Source organism: Arvicanthis niloticus, chromosome 5 (genome assembly GCF_011762505.2).
Source record: "Arvicanthis niloticus isolate mArvNil1 chromosome 5, mArvNil1.pat.X, whole genome shotgun sequence".
In the NCBI taxonomy this organism is placed as follows: Eukaryota; Metazoa; Chordata; class Mammalia; order Rodentia; family Muridae; genus Arvicanthis; species Arvicanthis niloticus.
In genome coordinates this window covers 63,788,038-63,806,508 of record NC_047662.1, presented here as the reverse complement: position 1 = coordinate 63,806,508, position 18,471 = coordinate 63,788,038, and the positions used below count along the sequence as shown (strand labels likewise).

Here is an 18,471-nt window from a genome sequence, read left to right as displayed (position 1 = left end):
AGACTTTGGGAAGTTAGTTTTAAAAAATGTAAACATCTTTTGAGAAATTATTTTTTCTGAAAACCAAATTAACCCAACAAATTGATTAAGGCTGAATAAGTCAATCCTATATGTTAATTAATACAATGAGACTATGAATATTCACTAACTCCTGATTGAATAATGGACTCGAGTGATATATTGGATAGATAGATGATGAGCAGGTGAGAAGATAGATAGTAGATAGATAGATGGATGAGGATAGACAGATAATAGAAACATATCTACTTATAAAGAATTACAGTACTTTTCAAAAGTTAAAACGTTTTGAATTGAGTGTTTGAGTTGGACAAAATTATCAGATGAACAAGAGATAAAAATCATCACCACATTATGCAGAGTGCCTAAAAACGATAAAATTATTGTCTTATTCCAAAGAGATCTGCTGCCAGAATGATGTCAACATAAACACAGAAAAAATAAGATAAATAGTTCCAAGGAGTCTTATTCCATAGGAATGGAGAAGATTATTTTAAACCCATTTTATAGTAATTATGCTAGGGAAAAAGAGCTAAATTCTCTGAATTTGTAAACACACAGATTATTTCCCATGAAAACATTGATACTTACATAAATTTAGAATTTCATTGGCGACCAGTTTCTATACCATATAGTAGTAAAAACCAAAAGAAAAAATTTCAACAATAAAAATTGGCTTCTTAAATGAATACTCTTTGTTTCTGTTTTTTGTTTTTTAATGGCATCATCTTCATCATGATGTCCAGGTAAGCTCCTGGGAATCATTTTAAAGTGAGATTTTAAAGTGTGAAGCTCTAGTGAACTCTGAAGCAAGGTCTATCTGCTGTTCTTCATCTAATGTTGTATGAGGTTATCTTCTTTTCCTTCAGAAAATGTTTTAGTCTTTGTTTAAAAGAAAGACATACACATTCAGAGCAGGTCTGACTCTGCATGTTATTTATATAAGGTGGTCTTTTCAGTCCATGAGTGGAGATTGCTCATTTGAGGACATATGTTTAAGAGGTTTGAGGCTGGCTTCCTCTTACTTTTTTGGGTCAATGCCTAGTCTAAATGTATTACTGGGACGTCTAATATTCCAGGCTATATATCTTGAATTCGTTATTCCAAGATCTGATCTCCTTTCAGGAGGCATGCACAAAGGGTAATGACCGAATGTTTAGGACCAATTTATAGTCTGGTTTCCCCCATAAACAAGTTTGTTGGAATACAAGGTGGCTGAGCACTGTGCTTGGTTTAAAACCTTTACTTGTTATATTTGGGAATCTCTAACACTTACTTTACATCCTCTCCCCCAGTGCATGTAAGAATTCCTTATTTGGTTTGTTCGATAGGCCTTATAAAGATTTTATTTCCTCTCAATTTTAATTCATACATCCAATAAATATTTATTGTACTCTCACTATGTGCCAGGCAACTTAGTAGGCATAAGTAGAGCTAGGACACCCAAAGGGAGAGAAACCCTTAGAAATAAACCAGTTACGATTTTATCACTGAGTTTGTACTGACTGTAGTTGGAAATAAGATAACTTCTCCCAATTTCATGACTGGTAAACTTAAGTCATTTTTTGTATGTGTTGGTTTTTTATACTGTACAGCATACTTTTCTATACTTTCTGCACTAACTAGATATCTCCTTAGTTTCCTGATTACATTATGAGCAGAATTTCCCCTTTACCTTTCTAGTGTTTAATACACAGAAGATACTTAGATGTTTCTTGGTCTGCTTTTAATCTATATGCATGGTATTAAAATGTATATTTATTTCCTTAACCTACAGTTCAAGAGAAAAGAAGAAAACTATAATATAGTGACATAAACCTTGAACCATACTACCAAGGTCAATTCAAGCAATTGTGCTTTTACAAAGTCGAACAGATATCTCAGACTTAAACCTAGACTGAGTTAAGTGAAGTCTTGCAGTTACCTGCCCCTCAGGACATATACATAGAAACCCATATATACTACCTCTTTGGTACTTCTATTTCTCTTTTTAAAATCATAGTAATAAGTATTAGTGTGGCTTTTTCCCTTAGTATTTTTAACCATATGAAACTGTGCTTTTGGATATACTGAGAGTCTTCACAGCCAATTATGGCTGGATATTGGATCACACTGTGAACCCCTGTGTTATTTACTGGAAAAACCTGTTTTTAGTTGTGGTGTGGCTCAGCCTTAGCACACACCTTTAATCCAAGAGCTTTATGCTTGAATATTGTAAACAGGATTAAATAAAGTCAACCATAGGTCAAGAAGTGGAGCAAGCAACCAGTTGACAAGAAGTGAACATAGGATAATTAAGAAAAAAAACAGAGTAAGAGGGAATCAGGAGGACAGATAGACACACAGGAAGTAGAAGGGAGGGACACTGAGTTTGTAGGAGGTCCTTTGAGAAAGGAGCATTCCTGGTGGGAAGTCAGCTGAGGAGGAAGGTCAGCTGTGTACTTTCTCTGCCTCTCTAAGCTAACATCTGTCACCCGAGTCTTCACTGGCAAAATAGAATGGTTGAGATTTTTCTTACAAACAACAGCAGATATTGAAAACTTACAGATATTGCCTTACCCAACCTGGACACATTGAATGGCAACTTCCCTTCTCCTTCTATTTTGTGCCCCTGGAAAATTTTGGTTATGTTTCTTTTAAGCTATTCTGCACATCTCACATCAGTGAAATCATGTAGTGTCTGTTCTTTATGACTAGTTTATTGCACTTAATACAATGTCCTCAGAGTTCTTCTATGTTGCCACTTACAAGATGTCCTTCATTTTAAGGCAGACTAATATTCTGTTGTATGAAACTACCATAGTTTATCAGTCCTTTGGTCATCTGTGAACATTTAGGTTGTTTCTACATCTTAGCTATCTATTGTAAACAATATTGCAGTGAATGTGAGAGTACAGATATACCACTGTGTTCTTGGTTTCACTACTGAGAGGTAAGTGTTTACATACAAGATTGTCAGATGGTGTAGTATGTATATTTTTAGTATTTTGAGGGATGTACTTGCTGTTCTCTATGTAGGGTACCATTTTATACTCTTAGCAGTAGCAAGTGTTCCCTTCTCAAGAACACCTATGTGTTCTTACACCATTGGTGGGATGCAAATTTGTATAGTCACAATGGAAAACAGGGTGGAGTTTCCATTTTGCTCAGTTTACCACTCCTGGGCATGTATCCAACAGTTGTGAAGTCATGTAAAAGCTATGCATCAGCACCAAGCTTACCACAACCTAATTCATAATAGCTGTTATAGACTCAGTCTAGGTACCTCTCAACAAATGAATAAAAGAAATTATATGTATGTGTATATGTATATAATTTTATCCATATGTGAATGCAGGCAATATATGCAATGGAGTTTTATACAGTCATAAAGAATGAAATCATATCCTTTATGAAAAATGGACACAACTGGAGACCATTATGTTAAGCAAAAAAAAAAAAAAGGCACACACACAAAAATACAGAAAGATAAGTGTCATATAATGTTTTTTTCCCTCAAATTAATTGATTATAAAAGACTCTGAAAACAGAAGAAGTAGTACTGGAAAGGGTGAAGGGGACTAAAGTGAAGTCAAAAGAGGAATGAACAAGGATAGAGGAACTGGTAAATTAGTGAAACTCACTAATTTGTTTAACTGGTGTAAGTTAAATTTTATTGAAAAGCATTCTCCTTTATCACCAACATGCATTTTTTTTTCATTTGGAAAAATAGTCTACCAAGAATGAAATGATACCTCACAGTAGCTTTGATAATTTTTCTATATGTGTGGAGTATGCTTGCATGTTTGCATGTATGTTTGCATATATGTGGGAGGTACTTGTGTATATAAAGGACCATTGTTAAAGTTGAGAGTCTTCCTCAATCATGAATTTATTGAGGCAAGGTCTTTCAGTTGAGCCCAGAGCTCACCAACCTGACTAATCAGTTTGCTCTGGGAATCTCCTGTTTCTGCCTTCCAAGTGCTGGAATTACAGGCAGATCACCCATGCCCAATGGTATTTATGTAGATTCTGAAGATCTAAATTCCAACCCTCCTGTTTGCTGCTACTCTGGCAAATGCTTTCACCACTGAGCCAGCTCCTCAGCATCAGGTAGCTTTGATTGCAATTTACATGACAATTAGAATGTTTGATGCCTTTTCATATGTCTTTTGGACATTTTATGTTTTCTTTTGAGAAATACCTATTCAAAAACTACCCATTGTTAATCAGGCTGCTGTTTGCTGAATCGAGGGATATCCTCTGTGTTTTGGTTACTAATCACTCATCAGATGTGGTTTACAAATGCTGCTGCCTGCCGGTAGTGCCCTCTCGTTGCCTTTGCTGTGTGCTGTGCAGAATCTTTAGTGGTAGCTCCATTTGTCTGTTCTTCACTCAGTTGTCTATGGTTTGGGTATCATTCCAAAAAATAGTTCCTAATAATCATTTTATATAGTTTTCCCCTCTGTACTATCCTGGTGGGGGCATATAAACCTGGGTCTCACGTACAAGTCTTTAACACATTTTCAGATTTATTATTACTTATAGTGTAAGATGATTCCAACTTTATTCTTTAGTATAAGTATGTGAATATTGTTTCCACAAAGCCATTTGTTGAAGAGTTAATCCATTTTCCATTGTATATTCTTAGTACCCTTGTCAAACATCAGGCAGCTCTAAACATGTAAGTTTAGTTCTTGATGACCTGTTCTGCTGGACTAGTGTACGAGGCTTTATACTAGTTTCACACTGTTTTAATTATTTCAGTTTTATAAAATTTTGGAAACCAGGAAGTGTGACACCTTCAGCTTTGTTATTTCTCAAGATTGTTTTTGTTAATCAGATTCTTTTCTGTTCCAAATGGACTTCAGACTTATTTTTTATTACTATTTCTTCAAAAAAAGATGCTTAAAGTTTGGGAATTGATTTGTATTTATAAATGGCTTTTCTCATTTTCACAGTGTCTAGTCTCCTTCCATGTGAACATTCTTGAGCTTCTTTGTTTCATCTTTAATTTATTTTATAAATGTTTTATACCTCTTAAATCTTTCCCCAACTTAATTATATAACTTAATCTATAACTTATTTTTAATATGAATGTAAATATGACCCTTGACCTTTCTATATAGTCTATTGCTTGTGTATGTTAGAATCACAACTGACTTCATATTTGTTTTGTTTCTTGTAATTTTACTGAAATTTTGAATTAGTTGTAAAATATTTTGTAGCATTCTTTAGAGCATTTTACATCAAAGATCATGCTACACACAGAGGCTAGTTTTCTTCTACTTTTATTTGGATACCTTATTTGTTTTCTAGTCCCATGCTTCTGCTAAGGCTCTCAGACCATTTTTATAGAAATAGATGAGTAGGGTTGTGTCTTCATTCCTGATCCTAAAGGAAGAGTCAGAGTGTGGTTTTAGCTTCTGGAAAGTGGTCTGTTTTATCTTGAAGATATTTTCTTCTCTTCCTAGCTTTCTGGGAGATTTTTCATGAAAGACACTGAATTTTGCCAAATGGTGTTTTTGTATCTATTGATATGACATGCATGTTTTATTTCTTCTTTTGTTATGAAAGTAATTTTTACTCTTAGCTGTACTTTAAAATGATATAGAAAACTTTGGGAAATACAAATTTTAGGCACTAAAGAGACTGATTAAATAAAAAAATTGGGGGGTAGAACTCTGTCATCAGGATTTTCTTTAAGCTCTTTAAGTGATTTTTAATGTGTATCTGTGTTAGAACTCGTTAGCTGCTTAAGAAAAACATGAATTTTGTATCTTTAAGATAATAAAGGAAAAGGGGGGAATGTTCTTTCTTTTTATGCTGAAATTCTTTGCTCCATTTTCTATAGAGTGACACTTTCCACTATATGGCAGTGGCATGGATCAAGATATGAATATGGTAAGGGTCTCGGCTCATTGTAAACCCCATGGATGACTTCTGAGTAATTTTATATAGTTTTACAGTCAAGGTCAGCTGTGCCCAAGTGGTAAATGTACCAGATTATTCTGGTCATTAATATTCTTTCAACATATTAATTAAGCTTATCATGTGGCCCTTTAAGCCTCTAGGTCATTGGTCATTGTACTGCTTATTTATAACCTCAGTACTTACAAGGGGGATCAGAAATTCAAGATAATACTTTCCTGCATAGCTAATTCAAGGCTAGTCTAGATTACATGAGCCCCTGTCTTGAAACAGAAACACAACAAAAAAGCTTCCAAAGTTGTTGGTGATTGATTGGAACCGTGTCTCAGGGGCTGTATGGTTTATATTAACTGGCTAAGAAACTTCTCTCCAAAAATATCACTTAACCTCTTAATGGAGAATAAAGAAGAAAAATACTTTCAGGTTATACTTGAATGGACTCTCTCCAATATAGTTGCCTGCATTAGAGTAACAGAAGCCCACGCCTATCCACATCCCAGCATGGATAGAGGAGGGGCTCACAAGGTCCCACCCCTAGTTGAAGAACTACAGGAGATTGAAGGCTGTTGTGAGAAAGCAATAAGTTTTCTTCAGGGATAAGCTCCCTGATAGATTGTCCATCCCCAGGTAGTCAACCCTATACCATATACACCATATACAGCAAAACTAATTGAATTCAGTAGGACATATGCATTATATATCACAATAATAATTACATAGGAAACAAGCATAAATTTAAGATAGTGTAGGGGACATTGAGGACACAGAAGATAGATATGAAAATACATCGTACTCATGAATTAAATACTCAAAAGAAACTTTTTTTAAAAAATAGAAGTTATATAACTGAATTTCATAGTACTAGTTGCTGAGACAAATGACAGATAGCCAACCAGATAGAAAATGAATAGGGGCTTTATCTAAGGACAGGAAAGATAACTAGAACACTGGGTGACAGCAGATCCATGCATGGTCATCACACTGTTTACTGTCTCTTTGCAACAAAGCCAGTCTCCACTTTGGAGCTGGGGTTGAACTCTCAGTTTGGGTGAAGCCTAGAAAAGGTGAGAAGATGCCCATGCTCTGGGGATCAGAACTCCCAAGTGAGTGCTTTTGAGACAGTATTTATCCTGCTTTGTAAATGATTGTAAATGAACCAAGACTGCAAACCTTGGTCCCACTGTTTTCTCATTGTTTGACACCAAACAGGGTTGAGACTGCTTACTGAAGTCAAACACTCCTTGCCTGGGAGAGTGTGTTAAAGAATGTCAAAGGGGCCCTTCATCTTTAAGAATCAAAATGTGTGACCTTGAAAGAGAGACTTTTATTCCACATGTGTAGTTACAGCCTGATTTGTTGCTAGGTAGAGAAAGGGACACAAAATCAAAATCAAAGTTGTTCTTAATGTAACATCTAGGGCCTGGTGCATGCTGGGAAAGTGCTCTGTTAGTGAGCTACATTCACCAGCCCAGTAGAAATAATTGAAGGGAAATTGTTGTGATTGCCCAGGACCCCTCTTTACAGTAAAAGTCTGGGGAACGTGTAAAGAAAGCTTGGAGAACTTTTTTCTCTGGCCAAGATAATTAATAAATTCTCAACTCAAGTATTGTATCTGGTGAGTCAATTAGGGAGAGAACTAGCTTGTCATAATAAACATTTTCCTCATGGGAGGATGGAGTCCTTGGACATGTGTTGCAGAAACACATTTGTCTTTAGTCTCATTGTCTCTTTTGGCTACCAAGCAAAGATAAGAACATCTGTAAACCTTAGAGCATGTGAGTACATCTTAAAGACTTAGGGTAAACATCCATACTACAAGTGGGTGGCAAGCCAAAAGCACCACTCCATCCTCTACCCTCACCTTCCCCATCCTCATTTCTCAAAGGCAAGGAATGCATTGGATAAGGAAGGCATCCAGATGGGTTCTGGTGTCAATACATAAAGACAGGCAGCCACAGAGGAGAGGGAGAGGTGCTGTCCCTCTTAGTTTCATTTTAAGTTTCTAGCTGTTGTGGAAAGATTTTAATCAAGATCTGGGGTTCAAAAATTAAGACAAATGTGAAGTTGAAAGTTTGGCCTGGCTTGAAATTATCTATGACATTTCCTTCTACCTACTACTTCCTTCTCCCTTTAGCCAATCCTTCTCCCTTCCTTCCCTCCCTCCATTCCTCTCTCTCCTTCTATCCCTCTTTCTTCTTTCTCCATTCCTCCCATCTTCCTTCCTCCCTCTCACCCTTTTTTCCTTCCTTCTGCTCTCCCTCCCTTCCTTTCTTTCCCCCCTTCCTCTTCTCTCCTTCTCTCTCTCCCTCTCTCTCCCTCCCTCTTTTCTGCTGTCCCTCCCTTTTCTCTCCTTCCTTCCCTCCCTCACTGATCTCAAGAGATGCTTATAAAATGCTGAGAGTCAACAGGCATCTATCTTACTTAGCACTGTATTGTTAGCAAGCATGTAGATCACCAAGAGACCATGGGGTTTTCCAAAACTGAACAAACACATGGGCAGCTACAGAGTCATTTTCTAGTGCTATTAAATTATGATCACTAGGTCTCCTGTTCTGACGTGAGGTCCAGGACACCTACAGTCCCCTTCCTGCCATGGTGTTTGATCAGAATCCTCAATGCTACTTAAATCTACCTCCAGCAGTAGCCCTCAATATTGGGCTATGTTTATAAAGTGATGTTGCCACCTCTACAGAGTCTAGACGTGTTATAGTTCCTTTTATGGCAGCACCAACTTTAGAATATTGGTGCTGTGGTCTATGATTTTATCTTGTCCGATCATATATGTAATAGATACTCATCAATATTGAGTGTGGTTGCTGAACTGCATAGAAGGGCATAGACATTTGGAATGTGGAAACCGGAGAGGGCTTGTTCTCCAATTTTCTTGTCTCTAGTCACATTCTTGGGACCCTGCGCAGACCATACCACCTAAGACACACATCTTCTGTAGTTAATATCCAAACTGTCCCTTTCATTGTTTCTGCAGCCTAGTGTTGTATGTGATATTCTGATTAGTGTCTGTTGGACTCAGCTAACTAATATGTTTGCTGAGAATCAAGGGACTTCATCTTTTTTATATCTACCTCAATGTCTTCCTTCCTGCTGTCTTATACTTAGTGTTCAGTAAATGAGTTAAATGACTATAAACCAGGAAGCATTATACAAAAGCTTGTTAACCAGGGAGCACTGTCAAGGGGCTCGTTTTCACTGTGTGGTGCTGACTGTATTTGGTTCCCTTAGATGGTCTCAGCAGTGCACACTGAGCAGTGTTGGGCTTTGCTCGAGGTGGACATCATCCTCATGGATTACAATATGTTAGGTCTCGCTGTTGCTCTTCTCTGCTCTTTTTGATCACACATGTGCACTCCTTGCTTTTATGCCCCTGCCCCATATTGATGAATACTTTCTGGCTTGTTGCGACACATCTTTACTTAAAGAGGAAGACATATATAGAACATCAAACTGGGGGTGGGAGGCCAACAACTTGGGAGTGATTTTTCTAGTTGTGATTTAGAACATACCAAGCACTCATAACAGCAAATAAAACAACTGGAACCTCATAAGACAAACTCGGAACGTCAGCATAAATGAGTCTCATGTATCTCTAAGTTTAGATTTTGCAGGGCTGCAGCCCCCTAACTGTGCCGCAGGAATCTGCCAAAAAGTCCAGAAACCTTTTTTAATTGTCTAGGGTTAAAAGAAGATCACATAGCCATGGGGAAGGCTGACTTACAGTATGGCTTACAATGCTTTCCCTAGACCTAATCTCCATTTCTATCTAATAACCCTCCACATTACTTTTTAATATCTTCTCTCTCTCTCTTTCTTCCTTCCCCTTCTCCCTCCTCCCCCTCTTCCTTTCCCCTCCCTCTCCCTGTTTCCCTCTCCCTCTCTCTCTCTGCCCCTATTCCCCCTATATTCCTCTCCCTCTTCCCCTCCCCTCCTCCCTCTCTCTCCCTTTCCCCCCTCCTCCCTATTCTCCCTACATCCCTCTCCCCCTCTCCCTTTCACCCTCTTTCCCCCTTTTCCTCTCCCCCTCCCTCTTCCTCTCTTCCTCTTTCACCCTCTGTATACAAAAGTTAGGGTTCCCAAGTTGGCAGTGCAGTTACTATGTTCTTATAATGAGAAGTTGTTATAGAGAAGACGTGTTGAAATATAAAACCAAGGTTACAAAAATATGTAACTATAATGCTTGTAGCTCCAGTTCCTAATTTATGCTCCCACCAGCCCCTCAGTCAGTTTAAATTCGCTTTGAAAAGGCAGATTTAAGGTGGACTATATATACTTTTGGCTCATTAGGCTACTTTGGAGCTTATGGGAGATTGTGATGCCTGGGTTTGACCTAGAACTGTTTGTCCCGAGGCAGCTCATCTCCCAAAAGATGGCATCAGGCAGAATACCTCCTTGCATTTCTACTAGCGTTGTATTATTTGCTTAATTTGAGTGGCTTTGTTAAATGAATAAAGTTTGACCTCAAATGGTGTGGAGCAGAGTTGGGGGGGGGGTGGCATCTTTAAATGTAGCTACAAAGAAGATTAAATATAGCTTTCACTAAAATTAGTTTTTCATAGGCAGATGTTACCAAATTACATGTTACTGATGGTGGAGAATTTTGTAAGCCAATATCTTAAAATTTGAAGTAGGTGATTTCAGAAATGCATGGTGGGAAGAGTAAGGTTCAAGGTCAGGATCCAGGGCTACATAAAGTCACTTACTGTTTGTTAAAGGAAATTCAGATTACCAATATTAATAAAGTACTCACTAGACAGTCATACTTGAATTATTTCTGATTATTTCAAAACATAGAATATAATAGAAATATAATGTAATTGTGGATACATGAAGACACTTTTAGAGAGACAGAACTTATTGGCCCTTGTTGAAACAAGCCTTCCTTGAATGTATTTTACTATAAACAAGATCCATTTTGCCTTTTGTTTAAGAAACTACACTGGAGATAACTATTAATTTTTCTAAGTATGGAGTAGAGAATAGAGCTTAAAGGGGTGAGTTTCTTAAACACAAACAGGAAATGGAGCCTAAGGGAAAGGTTAGACCCTGAAACTACCACATCGTGTGTATGCGAGGCCTGACATCAGCTGTATATTTCTGCTCTGTGTGTTAAGACCAGATACCTCCAGATGTTCACATGGGCACCAGTTCCAGGCCAGGTTTTCAGCATCCAATTTGAATCTAGATGAAGACAGTAGGCATGTGGAGGTAAATTTACAAGTATCTAGAAGTTCCAATGGCTGTCTCTTCAAGGGCTGAGGGATCTCATGGAGTCTTCTGAAAGGACCTGTTCCTCTGTATAGTTCACTTATCTGCACTGGGTTCCCACAGGTGATCTCAGAGCAGCTGAGTCTGGGGAGAGGGAGGGCATGGTCCTTTGCAGCTCTTGAGTGGACTAAACTGGCCAAAGAGAGCCCCAAATGTGAATCAACCCCTGTTAGATGCCATGCTTCCTGTCTTTGTAATGTCTTCTTAGGTGGCTGAACCTAAGACAATAACACACACCAGGATCAGGAGGAATCTGGGGTTTCTTGTATGTTAGAGAAAAAGTTACTCAGAATCCACACTAATCTCATTATAAGAGAATTGAAAACTGATTAACTCATAAAGAACAGTTTGTGGTTGGGGTGTTTTCCATCTTTGAGAGAGGAGCTTTAGTTCAAGGCTAAGAGACTGGCTAAGCATGAGATTCTGAAATGAACAAGCATGAGACTTTCTAGTCTGTGTAATGTATTCCAATGTTTGTATTCATTTGCAGCATGGTCCTCTAAGTGTTTCAGATTGTGCTGGGAGAGTGGGTTGTTGTAAATCCTGCTCCACTGAAACACTGTAACATTTCTCAGAAACTATTTGGGTCAAACGTTCTGTTGGTTTTCATCTCCAGGAATAAATTTTACATTGCCTAAATATGAAGGAGCCCACTCAGATGTTTTAGGTTAATAAACTTTAGTAAAAAGAAAAGAAGGAAGGGCTGCATAATTTTCAGGTGAGATGTTGTGTCTGGGCAAATGCCTAGGATGGAGAAATGCATACTCGACAAGTAATTAAATCTTGTGATAAAAGAGACACTTTGCTAATTACAGAAAAAAAGTCTATATTTAAATATAATAATAAATTTGATTGTTTAAAAATGAGCCCCTCTGCATGGAAGTCCTCCACATGGCATGCTACTGATGAATGTGTTTCTTTTGAAGATGGAAAAAGAAGTTCTTTAAGAGCATAAGTAACTTATAAATCAATATTAAGTGCTAGTTAATTAAGAGTTGGAAAATATAAAAAGCATTTCCTCTGTTTTTGTTACTGCTTTGTTTGCCTTAATCAAAAGTATTTCAATCAATCTTTTTAAACTATATCCTATCACTCCTATTTCCAAGGATTACTCTGGTAAATTCTGCCTAGGTAGTTATAGGTTAAACTCTCTAGAAGAAAGTTTATCTAAATTATTCAAGCAGGTGTATTCAAGTTGCTTTCTTTGTCTTGTTCTGTGTGATGCACTGTATTCAAACAGAGTTTTATGGTGACACTCCTGAAGCCATTTAATGGGAGACCAAACTAAAATCCTAAGATCAGGGTCAGAGGCTGACCCAAGTAAAAGCAAAGGCAAAATCAAGATTCTAATCTTCAAACTCCTGATTCAGAAGTGTTTCCATTACTATCTTCATAGATAGAAGTTTAAGACATAAAAATGAAAAGATGGAAAAGGACATTACTGCCTCCAAGATTACAGAGTTTAGTTTTTCAAGTAGAGTTCAGGGTTTTTTGTTTTGTTGTTTTGTTTTGTTTGTTTTTGTTCTGGTTTTTTGGTTTTTCGAGACAGGGTTTCTCTGTGTAGCCCTGGCTGTCCTGGAACTCACTCTGTAGACCAAGCTGGCCTCGAACTCAGAAATCCACCTGCCTCTGCCTCTGCCTCCCAAGTGCTGGGATTAAAGGCGTGCATCACCACCACCCGGCTGAGTTCAGTTTTTCTAGTATACCTTTTCTCTTCTAAAGCCCTCTGATGCCCCCCTTGCCTATTCAAGCATAGATCAGCATACTTATGCCAACACAGCCAATACTCTCTCTCTCAGGAGTCATTAGAATTAGGCCATTCTTGGAAAGAATCATGGCCAGCATGGCATCAGATGGGGGATGTTCCTCATCTGAGCTGAAATTCAGTTTTGTCATCTATTAAAGCAGCAACAGCAGCCTGGCCAAGTGCCAGTTTCACTGTCATTGGCTAGAGCATCACTGGCCTCATTGACCCCCATACATCTCTGTTAAGTCTCCCTTTCCTATGATTCAGATGTCTTCCTTCTCTAATTCTAATTTTAATGTATACTAAAACCTTTAACTTGATTGAAGTCAAATCTTTATGCCTAAAACAGTCTGTGTGTAATTGTGTTTTCAAACGCCATTTTGTTCTTGTTAACATCTTTAAGACCTAACACAGTCACTATTTTTTATGCATAATTGTATGACCAAATCATATTCAATCCTTTGCATTGAACAAAGTCATTTCATTTATAGCCTGAAACAGCAGCTCCAAAATGTTTGCTGAATTGAAAGATTAGGAAGCATTAGGAGCGTTACAAGGTGATTGATTATACATCTCAGTCTTGAAACCACGTGTCCTGTGTCAGTATTACTCCCCTACTTCACACTTGTAAGATTTTGACAATCCTCTTTATGCATCATCTCATCTGTAAAGTGAATGCAATGATGAGACTTTATCTGTCCACTAACTCAGAAGAGCTAACAAACGTGTAACAAACTTTAAATTGTATCTGGAACTCCATGACTGATAACTATTTGCATGATAATTATCTGAAAATTTTATAACATTATTTTCCTTGCTTTCTGAAAAGTGTGGGTTTACTTGAAAAGGGTAGAGCACTGTTGTTCACCATTGTCATCACTGAATGTTTTAGCAAAAATCAATTATTTTTATTCATGAGAATTGAGTAAAATAGAAACTCCCATGTAGTGCTGGTAGGAGTATGTAATAGCACACCCTTTATGGAATGCAATTTGGCAATAATTTGCAAGTGTCTGACCAAAGTTTCTTCCATTTAGTTCAGTAATTCTGCTTCTAGAAATTTATGTTTTAAAGATGCAGTCAGAAACTTAGATAAAACATGTGCATGGAGATGGTTTGTTATACCCTCATTTATTGAGTCCTTTGAATTACTTAAATGATGAAGGATGGTGTGTGTATATCAATTGTATCATTTAACAAAATATTCTTTACCTGTCAATACAGTGTCTTTAAAGCATACTTAACAGCATTTTCAAAAATATTTAAGTGGAGGGCCAGAGAATTCAGTGGGTAAAGATATTTGCCAACAATTCTGATAACCTAATTATCTACTTAGAAAAACAATGAAGACTTGCAATTCATATTAAGAATAAATCATAAGAGGAAATTAGTTCAAACTTTGAGACTTTCATAGGTAATAATTAAAGTTGCTAATTATTTTCTTTTTGTGATATAGGAGCTGTGAAGGAAGAAATATTCGATACAGAACATGCAGTAATGTGGTAAGTGTGAACTCCTTTGGTTTGTGATTGTAATATTTCAGTCCTGGGTTATGTTAAGAAGTTTTATGGATCCTGAGTGGGAAGCCAATCAATTAGTAGTTCACAGTTATTTATTGCATTCTATACTGATTACCCAACTATTTCTAATGCTCCTCAGTATAAACTTTTAATCATTCAACCGGATTAAAAGTAACTAGACTGTTTCAAAACAAACTGCATTTCTGCCTGCTCTGTCTTTTCACATATAGCTCTCATGAGAAATGAGGCAGGGAATGATAAAAAAGAAAGGGAAAACACTTGGAGTATCATGAAATAAATATTAGTTAATCAGATTCAGGTTTGCTGAATGTCTTCATCTGTCCAGCAAACATTTAATGCCGGCTACGTGTGAGGCACTGTGCTAGCACAGGAATAAATAACACGTGGTCACTGTTCTCAACATCTGCTACAGAGTGTGGACTGGAGAGAGAGAGAGAGAGAGAGAGAGAGAGAGAGAGAGAGAGAGAGAGAGAGACATAACCTCATTCTCATTCTTGGGCAAACATGACAAACGCCAGTTGGGAGGAAGTTGTTTGGGAAGACAACAGAGAATTCTGGAGGGTATTAAAGGAAAAGATGGAGTGAGATAGAGCCTGGAGGGGTACAACTGGTCCATGCTTTGTGAGGAGACGACAATTACTCTAACGGAGCGAACGCTGTAGGCCTCTTTGGAGGCAGAAGTATTATTAAAGGGTGTACTGCACAATCATGTTAGTAACTTGTGCCTGCCAACATGCAGGAAAGAGTTGAAAGATAATTTAAGGTCATATTATGAAAAGCTTTGAACGTTAGCTTTCAAGTGCATGGTCTCAGTGGACATGGGGAAGCAGAGTGGAGTCTGAATTGGGGATATGGTGCAGAGTTTCACCTTCAGAAAGTAAGTTCTGTAGCAACAGCTGAGTTGCGCTGGATCCAGTAATATATGGGAGAGACAATGTATGAAGGTTTAGTCCTGGAGAAAATTTATCCAAGAGGAATAAAAGCTAATGGTACTGTGCACGAGCAGGCACAAACAGACAAGCACCTAAGGGGGGGGGGGGGCGGTAGCTGGCGTAAAGGAAGAAAAGAGATAAGCAGGTTGTGAGCCCTTTGTCCCCCCAATCCTTCTATTCAGGAAGCTCTTCCTCATTGATTGGCAGTTTGGTGTTTAGATTCAGGTGACATGTCTCTCCCTCAGAGTGGCCTTCTGGACCATCTTTCCCAATGTAACTGTCCTACCACTCAGCTCCACTCAGTATTTGGACAGGGTCTCATTCTCTATAGCCCTGGCTAGCCTGGAACTTGCTACTTAGACCAGGATAAAACTCACAGAAATCAGCCTGCTTCTGTCCCCCTACTCCCAAGTGATAAGTTTAAAGGTGTGTACCGCTGTACCAAGCATCACTAAACTTTCTTTACAGAACTGTTCTCTATTCAAATCCATATAACTAGTTATCTTTGTTGTATGTATCTACATACTCACAAAGGCAAGGACCTCATTCATTTTGTTCAATTTGTTCTTCCTGGGGACCAGAACTGTTAATGAACCTATATTAAGCTCATAATGGATATTTGCTGAATATTAAATGAGTATTCAGAATGCTAGATGAAGAATGAGAACAAATATCAGAGATAATACGTTTGGGGGGAGGGCAGAGGAATGCTTGGTGGTTGTTATGAGCACTGGCTGCCCTTTCAGAGGACCTGAGTTCAGTTTCTAGCACCCACAGGGTAGTTTATTACCATCTGACACTCTAATCCCAGGGTACACAATGTCTTCTTCTGATCTCTGCAGGTACCAGACACAAATATGATACATAGACATATGTACAGGAAAACATTTATGCACATAAAATAATTTTTAATTTTTATTTACTTTACATCCCAATCACAGCCCCCCCCCCCACAGTCCTACTCTCACAGATATGTAGTTTATCAGGAATAAAAGAAAACTGAGACAGAATAAAGAAGTATACTAATGAAGAAATGAGGTGGGTAGGTATGAGCTATCTGTGTGGATCTATTTTTTTGCACACAATACAATGGGCTGGGCAGTTTATAATCATTACAGGTTTATTTGGAACTTGGTGCTGAAGACTGAGAAGTTCAAGAACTAGGTCCCAGCATCTGGCAAGAGCAGTTTTGGGCAAGTCAGGACAAATTGGCTGAGCTGAACTAATCCTTTTTGACAGGAACACAATTCTTCTTAATACTGTAACAATGGAAACTAAATTTCAATATGGCTTTTAGAGGATATTCAAATACCAGCATTATTTTTATGAAATGTGTAAAAGAAATATCTCATGTGCAGACTCAAAGGAGTCTTTGCTTGCTTGCATCAAATATGGGACTTCTGAGAGCTCTTGCTCACAGGTAGACACAACTTAGCTAACATGTATAAGGTTCTGCATTCAATTCTCAGCACCACACAGACACATAAAAAAATGACAAAGCTGGGTTGAAAATGAAAGGTAAATGGTGATTTGAGGAAGTAAGGATGCCCTGGATGCCATACCACACTTCTTCACAGAGGTGACAGGTGACAAATCAAGTCCTCTTAACAAATGGAAAAGCTACATACTTCACTCTTAGCAGACAGGCACAAATTGAAAATGAGGAAGTGAATGTAAAGTCCTAGATTGGCCAGAGTATAAATGAATACTCAGTATGTTAGTGTTGGGCAGCAAAGGCAGCTGGTCCTATAGAGGCAGTGACTGCCAGGCTTGAAGACTTACAGAAATACTGCGTTAACACTGAAGCACAGACATTGCATGTGACTGAAAGCTACCACAGAGATGATGGAGTAAAAGTTCTCTGTCAGGTTTTAAATGTCTGAAGAGAACATACAGGAAACCAGGTGTGACCCTGGGGAGTAAATGTAATTATTCAATGGAAATCTTTGTGTAGCTAGATCCTTGTTTCTACTTAGAGTAGAAGATGTCAAATAACACTCTGTCCATCATCATCACCTACACTTTCCTCCTCACATGTAAACATCATTCAATTGTTGTCTGGTTAAAACAATGGAGACAGATTTTATATTCTTTAAATGGAATTGACAGCATCTGCTAAGTAATGGTACAAAAAAAAAGTTGGAAAGAAGGATGTCTCACCCTTGTAAAAAAAAAAAAAAAAAAAAAAAGTCAGGCTTACAACCAAAACCTCTTGAAATGTTTTTATCTAGTCCGCCATTGTTGGTAGTAATAGCTTAGATAACAGGGTTGTTTTTTGTTTGTTTGTTTGTTTGTTTGTCTGATACATTTTTTAAAAACATGCTGTGACTATATTCTCCTTATCTTCCTTCTTGCCTTTTGAGAGTGTAGGCTAGCCAAAATGGCCTGAGCTGTATTCTGAAGACAAACTGAGCATCTTGAGCAGCAGACTGTCTGTCCTGTCCTTAAAACACTTCAGCAATTTTCATAACTTCCTTCATATTGTTTTGAGCACTTTCATGGGCCGATGCAGGCTGTCTCTGACCTCAAATTACTTTCAACTTACAGTATTACATGAGCCCAATTTTTACAGCTTGGAGAATCAAACTGACACTGATTGTTTTATGAGCATGGATAGTCTTCAAATAATTGAAGGATTTTTCTTCCTGGATCTTGACTGTGACAGAAACAACATTGCCATTAAATAAATAAATAAACAAATAAATCTCCTAAGAACAGCTCTTTTCCGCAGTCACACTCCTGTTTTTCAACTTGAAATGTTTAGGACAAGTCATCTGAGTTTGGCAACCTGAGAGTCCCTTGGCTCAGCTTTCAGGGATACACCTTTTCCCTAGACAGCTTTCTGGGACACTTCTAAACCACTGGGTCTTGAAAAATTCAACTCATTACTATTTTTCTTTGTAGAGCTGCTAAATACTAAATTTATTTAAAATCTGGTTCCCCAAAGCAAGATGAAGAGCAGAAAACATTTTCCAATTTTTGTGACTTTCTGAGAAAAAAAAAATCAGCTCCAAGACTTTAATAAATTTATTGCCAGGGCCTG

At 37.8% G+C, this 18,471-nt stretch overlaps 1 protein-coding gene across 4 annotated transcripts in view; it reads left to right on the top strand.

Moving 5' to 3' along the window:
* Window positions 1–18,471, top strand: part of Adamtsl1 (ADAMTS like 1) — an 877,745-nt gene that overhangs the window by 537,888 nt on the left and 321,386 nt on the right. For all 4 annotated transcript variants that reach the window (XM_076934699.1, XM_076934698.1, XM_076934696.1 and 1 more), the window contains one exon: window positions 14,412–14,457. In XM_076934699.1, the coding sequence (XP_076790814.1) occupies window positions 14,412–14,457 (46 nt within the window). The remainder of the gene's footprint in view (window positions 1–14,411; window positions 14,458–18,471) is intronic.